General features: G+C 45.7%; 1 protein-coding gene across 1 annotated transcript in view; it reads right to left on the bottom strand.

The window, feature by feature from the left end:
- TESC (tescalcin) overlaps positions 1-7,451 on the bottom strand; it is a 42,965-nt gene that overhangs the window by 27,105 nt on the left and 8,409 nt on the right. Inside the window, exon 2 of the mRNA XM_019506677.1 lies at positions 2,400-2,469. Coding sequence (XP_019362222.1) covers positions 2,400-2,469 — 70 coding nt within the window. The remainder of the gene's footprint in view (positions 1-2,399; positions 2,470-7,451) is intronic.

Raw genomic sequence — 7,451 nt, 5'->3', positions numbered from 1 at the left:
GTCCTCACCCCCACTGAAGAGTCAGGTCGGTAAACATCCCTGCAACTACGTAGCAGCTTCAGATTCCCCAGTAGTATCCCTGCAGCCCACTGCCCAGGCCAGCACTCACCAGCTATTCCCATCAAATCCAGATGGTCCACTCTATCGGACAGCCCCTTGTGGGCCAATTGCTGGCAAGGCTGCTAAACTAACGCCTTTGCCAAGCGAGAACCAGGAGCATCTAGAGCTGTGGGTCAGGGCCCCAAGTAAGGGATCTCAAGAAGTTAGTCTCCTGCTACCTGCAGCCTGGGGATTCATTCCAGTCTCAGCAAGGTGAGAGAGAAAAAAACCAGAACTCTGCTCTGTCGCCTTAGTATCAGCAGCATTTTAACCACTTTGGGTAAACTCTTCATACTTGCTTACCCTTCCCCCTTTTGGGAAGCATTTCCAGAAAATGCTCCCACCCACACTCCATTTAGGGCAGAAGTTTCTCACTACCATTTATCCACGCAGGGGAAAATGCCTCTTCCTTTGAAAGGCTTCCTGGTATTTTGTGGGCACTGCATCCAGCGAAAGCTGGTTTCCAGACAACACACCCACATGTTCTGCAGCCCCACCATGTTCTCACAGAAGCGCCAGGGGTTCTTTTGTGCTTCTTGACATGATAATCTTTTATTTATGATGCCTGCAACAATAACTAAAGCCCCAGGCAGACTTGTTTTAAGCCACCTCTTCTTGCCAGGTCTTGGCCTGAATTCACAGGAGCAATTACGCCAATATGGGAAGAACAGAGACCTTGCACACACAGCAGAGGGAGGGAACTTCCTTTTATGCTGCCTCATGTTTTCTTACTATGACTCAGCTTCTTCCCCCTTATCGCAACATTGTGCGCCGTCTCCAAGAAGTGGCTATGCTCAGAGGTAAATACCTGCTCACGTGTGAAAATGTCCCTCCAACAACCATTGCCTATTAGAGCCAATCTTATTAAGAACAGGAACAATCAGTTTACTAACGTGAGATTTCCCCTTTGGATACAGTTAGGCAAGGATTCGGCAAACCTGGAAGTGTAACAGGAAATGACGACCAGATTTGTCAGTGTAATCTTCCCTGATCTTTTCCCTGCCCTTTCCCTTATGCTTGCTATGCCTCAATACTGTGACATTTGTTATACAGGCAGAGGTTGCAGACAGGGTTGGGGCATTGTAATCCTGCACTGTTCCACTGTCGACCAGCCACCCCAAAAAACAAGACACACAAGCAACCAAGTAAGTTATGAAGCAGCCTTGTTGCACTTAAAACGCATGCTTTAAAGCAGTGGTTCTCAACCTTTTTTGTAGAGCACCCATTTGTAAACAGATGACCAGTCCTGACCCAGTAAATAGTTTAAGTAAAAAACAGCCTCCTGGCTTTGCCGATGCACCTCACTCCCCACCCACTGCCCCCAGCCACAAGGCCCCAGTATGTAGGGTGGGGGGCAGAGCAGGGTTTGGGACGTCGAGGGGGGCCTAAGCAGCCTCTTGCAGGCTGAAACGCCCATGTTTCCTCCTTTAAAGGAGAACCCATTTTTAAAGTTTGTTCACAACCCTTTCATATATTCTTGCAACTCACTTTTGGGTCACAACCCACAGGTCGAGAAACCCTGCTTTAAAGAACTGGTCAGAAACTAACCATAGCATTTTCAAAAGAAAGCCCAGAAAGTGGTTTTCCTTTATTTGTTTTTCAAAATTTCCTAAGAATATTTTGATTTAAAAAAGCCCAGCTGTTTCTCTAAAACTGTACGTATTTACCAACAGTTTATAGATTTTATTTCCAGCTTGACAGTATCTATTTTGGTCAAAACAGCTACTTTTTGTTGGGGGGGAAAAAAGTTTTGATGAAAATATTTTAACCAGTTTAAAGTATTGTGCCAGCCAAAGAGGTGTAGCCACCTTGGGAAAGATGGCTGCCAGTCCACAGCACATGATTGTGCTGAGCTGTCTAGGCCAGGAAGTGAAAATAATTTATACCTGCAACTGCAAGGGAAACCTGGGTAACTACCCAAACTGGGATTCAACCAGGACTTTACCATTAATATCTGACTTGTGTGGAAAAATGCCCTCAGTAACCTGAAAGAGATCAGGAATTAAGTTGATCGTCTCTTTCTAAACCACCATTGCTCCTTGTAGCAGCACTGTATTCCCCTCGCTCTATCCAAGTCAGAGATGGTGTCTTCTGAAATAAGAACATTTCTCTAGGTTTCAATCCCTTTTAAAGCAATTCCACAAGATCTCACCTGCAAGCCATTGTACTAGTACCAACCAGATAGCTCTTTAGCAGGCTTGCTAACTCCACAGAGAGAGCACATAGGCAGGATAAAAGGGGACTCTATAAAAATGCAGCCAGAGCAATTAACAGAGTACAGGAGGTAAGCAGCGCCCTACCGGATAGTTGGCTGGTCTCCACTTAACTGCTTGAATCTTCGATGAAGATGTTCAATTTGTTCTGAAGTGACTAACAAGAGAAAGAGAGACAGCTCATTGGTCACTAACTCTCCAAAAACAGTAAGTGAAGCAAGAGTGGAAACCTCCCAGACAAATGAGACTCTGCGGCTGTGCTTGCCCCTCCCAAGGAGGCAGCACATAGAAACTTGCTGAAATTCTGCACCCACAACGAGATGGGGGGCTGAGAAGGAAGGGTCCTGGGTTTCACTCCCTCTGCTCATCCAGCCCTGCCAAGCTGCTAACTATTCACAGGATCTTACTGTTTGGAAAGCATCTTCTTGTTTTGCCTTCAGAGAAAGTTCCCACAAGGGAGAAACTCCTTCACACACATTGGACTGATCTGATCTGTGCATGATAAGAGTCATGATTGTGGGATTGGGGATCGGACCCCAATCACGCCCTAATTGTGGATGCAAAGGGAGCCTGTGATCATGATCCCCCTGCACCAGCAAGCAGCAATGGCTCAGCATACTGGTCAGCTGTTTGGGGAGCACACCAGAGCCCTTCAGGGCTCTGCTGTGCTCTCAATTTAAGATGGGATGGGAACCAGCCACAAAATTATTACACTTTGTTAGTGCAATGGGTTAATCGCTTCTTAAGTATAACATCTGCCAGGAGCCTCCAACTTAGGTCAGTAAGTCTTTCCAGGAAGAAGACAGGTACTGCTACATGTGGCATTTATCATGCCCGTTTGCCAGTGGGTGCCATCTCTCTCCTCTACTACTAAGAAAGCTTTGCCTCAAGCAGATTTCCCACTCTTCTCTGGTACCTTCTGCCCAGGACATACCCAGTGTACTGCCCACATAAGCCCAGGCCTTACATGTCAATGACTTTTGTTTGCTCTGTAGCTCCTTCCAGACAGGGCATGACATACAATGCTGTCCTTGGTAGCCCACAACAGATGTATTACATACTGCAAACTGGAGTTATACACCAAATCCACAATCTCTGGCAGAACCCAAGCACTGTACAGACAGATCCCCGAATTGCCACACTCCAGCAGCACAGGGTATTGGCTAGAGCACAGGATTGATTGCAGCAGACTTCCAGCTTTTGCTCCTGCACTGCCCCTGCTCCCTTGATAATCTTAGGTGTGGCCATTTTAAACTATCTTCACTTCTGTTCTCCCATCCATAATTAAGGTAATTATCATTATCTGTTTATCTGCAAAGGGGCTGAGAGGACTGACTACTGGGTGCTCAGAAACTATTTTCAATGAGGGAAGTATATGAGCTAACTAGTCTTTTATAGGAAAAACGACCAGAGGCAACGCCAGATATTTCACATTGCCTACAGCTGCATTACAAACCCTATGTGAAGAATTATTTGTTAAGAGCTGTTGACAGTAAGAGACTTTTCCTTGAGGAACTGACATTTTAAAGGACCTGATCCTGCAATATGAGCCACTCAAACTCTTAATGCCTTGGTGGCCTATTAGCAAAAGCTGGTGTTAGACACTGACAGTATAGATAGGCAAAAGAGTTCATATACAAAGCACTGGAGTGACAATCTAGTCCCTAACTGGTAGGACTGTCTCCTGTTATCTCCCTGCTTCCCAGTCATCTCTCCAATTTGGAGGATCACCATTAAGAGCAACACAAAATAATTCTTGTCGATTGTGGTTGACTTGAAACAACATTAAAAAGACAGCCTTACTGATTGCTGCAAAAACACCAGGGAACTCTATGAGACTGAAGGCAATATATTTGAGAAAGATACAAGGAACATGCTGTTTACAGTAGATATAATTACCCTGAGAAGTCACCACTCCATGAAATACACACCATGTAGGAAGTGCTGGATCCAAGATGTTCAAGTAACTATAGTAATCGGGGTGCCCTGCTGGGACACTTTAAATGATCCTGGTTTTCAGAAAGTGCTTACCAACTTTGAGAACTCAGCACCCTTAAAAATGGCACACCAAAATTGAGGGAGATTATAAAGAGGATAGAGATGGACTATTCTCTGTGGCCGTAAGGGTCCAGATTAGGGGCAATGGCCTCAAACTGCAGCAGAGGACATTTTGAATAGGAGATTAGGAAAAACTCTCTCATTACGAGGGTAGTTAAGCATTGGGACAGGCTACCTAGAGAACCAGTGGAATCTCCATCCTTCGACATTTCTAAGAACAGGTTAGACAGACACTTGATTTGGATGATTTAAGTCAGAGATGATACTGCCTTGAACAGGGGGCTGAACTAGATGACCTGATGAGGTCCCTTTTAGCCCTATGATCCTATGAGGCACTGTAGATAACTGGCTGTTTTTTGAAAAAAATCTTGGCTTCAGTGTACATTTACAATCATATGATCACTAGTCAGGCCAGCTACGATAAAAATCAAGAAACTTGTGAGGGTGATGGCTCAAGTCACACAATGATCAACAAGCAGCATTAAGAAAACTGGCACATTAAGGCCCATTCAGAAGCGTCTGCCATTGGCCAACTGAACTAAGTTAAACCACAGCTCAAATCCTGTGTGGCAAATCTTAAATCTGCCCACAGGAAAACAGAGCTGCCTAGGAAGCCTGTGTTTAGAGTACAGTAACTCAACCAGGGGAGCTAACTAACACTTTCAGGTACATACTGTGACTGCACTGACTGAACATAAGAGCGGTCTGGGAGCTGCTCCTTCCAGAAGGAGACTAGGTCTGAAGATTTCCTGTTTAGTCTTCAGTTCAAATAAAGACCTCACCTTACTCAGAACCCAGGAACAAACTCCATCCTAATGCATTGCACTCCTGCAGCTCAGTGAGCATCACACAGCCCTGTTTAAGCCCCTGGCTCATCTATGAAGCAGGAATGAGCCCTGCATCAGAGATGGGAAAGAAGCAGATAGCTTGGCAAGTTGCCAGCCATTGCACCATAAGGCTGGCATCATCAGGGACAGAACGCAGATCACCGAATCCGAGGCCTTGCCCTAAATGCCTCTCTCATTTTAAGAAGAGCTAACCCTCTTTTAATGTATAATCACTTGTAGCAAGAACAAAGGGCTGATTGATCATCTTCTTAATCTCTTGCTAGACGTTACATCCTCCTCACCAATACCTAATTCAGAAATTGTTGTTCACAGCAACAATACTCAAGTCAGTCGCTGGCGGGTACTTCTCAGCCCAGCACCAATACTGACAATTGCAATTATATGGAGCAAGGAGCGCAGCCTTCAGCTTTGTTTGTACAAACTACTAGCTGTTGTCCAGGTGCCAGTTAGGATTTGCATTCTTTACCACTTACGCACAGAGACTGAAGATACAGCACACAGCAGATTGCATCACATTTGCTATGATGTAAAAAACCTTTAACTAATGGGTCTTTTATGGCAGGGCAGGTAAGGACCGGAGCCCATTAGATACATCCTTGGCAGATCTGGAATATTGACTATAGCTGTAAAAAGACAACAGGTGCTCCTGCCTCTGCAGTAAGGATAGCTCACAGTGAAGGAGAACAATTATGCCAAAGGCTCTTGCTTGCACTGCAGTCTGATCTCACAGCTTTGCTGCATTACAAAGGCTCAGTCTGCATGTTCTGCTCGGCAAGTGGCAGCTATATACATCTCCATCAAAACTAGTGCCAAGGCTATGATGGATTTGGTTTCCCTGCCATCAAAAACATTGCAGAGGCAATTTGGGCTTCTTGGTCCAAAGCTCCTTCAGTGGATAAATTTGACTCCTTGTTTAAAGGCCAAAACAAAGCCAGATTTATTTATACAATTTAAATGCTGCCCTTCCCACCAAAAGCTCAGGGCAGCATTCTATTAAGAGAACAGAACAACTTCGAAGGGCAACTAGCAAAAGAAACCCCAAAATAAAACACAATAAAGCTGAGATCCACTAAACAACATCTTGGCCTAGCTTTGGTTGCTAACTGCCTGCCCGAATAGAAGGGTCTTGCAGTGCTTCTGAAAGACATCCAGGCTCAAGCTCTGGTAGGTCTCAAGAGGCAGCGAGTTTCAGAGGTGAAGAGCAACTGGTGAGAGCAACTCCCACACATTTTTACCAGATGGACTCGTGTACTGATGGCCCTTGTTCCACCAGTTGCTCTCACCTGACTTAGGGATTGTAATAGGGCGTAAGGCAGAAGACAGTTGAATATATTTCATAGACATTCGGGCTGGAAGGGACCCCGGAGGATCATCGAGTCCAGCCCCCCGCCCGAGGGGCAGGAAGTCAGCAGGGATCATAGGAGCCCAGCAAGATAAACATCCAAAAGTGTCTTGAAGGCGTTCAAAGTGGGTGCTTAAACCACCTCCGGTTCCTTAGGTCGGTAGGGCCCAGGCTGTTTAGAACCTTATAGGTCAAAACCAGCAGCTTCGAACTGAAATAACTGCACATAGTATTGAAACGGCTTATACTAGATGACCCTCCATAACCTTTATAATACAAGGGTCTTTGCAGCAGAGACCTTTCTGTCTTCTTTTAGAATAAGGTGCAGGTTGAAAGAGAAATGTGTGACAATAATGGGGAAGGACATCCATCTGTCTTTCAGGATGGTGACTTCATAGCTTGGTGCTTGTATGCCACAATGATGGATGCTTTGTCATACCACAGAGAGAAACTGTGGCCTTGCAATAAGACATTTGATACTATGGGGTTAAGTCAATTTAGGGGCTTGAGTTCTAATCCAGATGAATAAAGCAGTTCCCCACCCTCCCTAGCACCATCTCTCCAAAGCCTTTTGGCTACTTGGATAGACAGAGTGGAGGAAGGGGAGCTGAGCTAAGCTTCAACTTTGCATTATTCAAGAGGGCCAACTTCAACGAGTTGAGGAGATTAGTGGGAGAGGCGTTGGGGCTCTCTAGAGCAGGGGAGCTCAGTGCCCAAGATGAGTGGTCGTTCCTTAAGGAGACAATACGCAGGGCCCAAGGGGTGACCATCCCAACAAGTACCAAGGGAGGCAGGAGTGCTCGAAAGCCCCCTTGGCTCACCAAGGGTGTACAGGAATGCCTGATTGCCAAAAAGGTGGTGTACAACCGGTGGAAGGGGAGTGCTATCACC

This window comes from Gavialis gangeticus, unplaced genomic scaffold, assembly GCF_001723915.1.
Source record: "Gavialis gangeticus isolate Ggan-Ray unplaced genomic scaffold, GavGan_comp1, whole genome shotgun sequence".
NCBI classification, from domain to species: Eukaryota; Metazoa; Chordata; order Crocodylia; family Gavialidae; genus Gavialis; species Gavialis gangeticus.
This window is presented reverse-complemented; position numbering and strand designations above follow the sequence as displayed.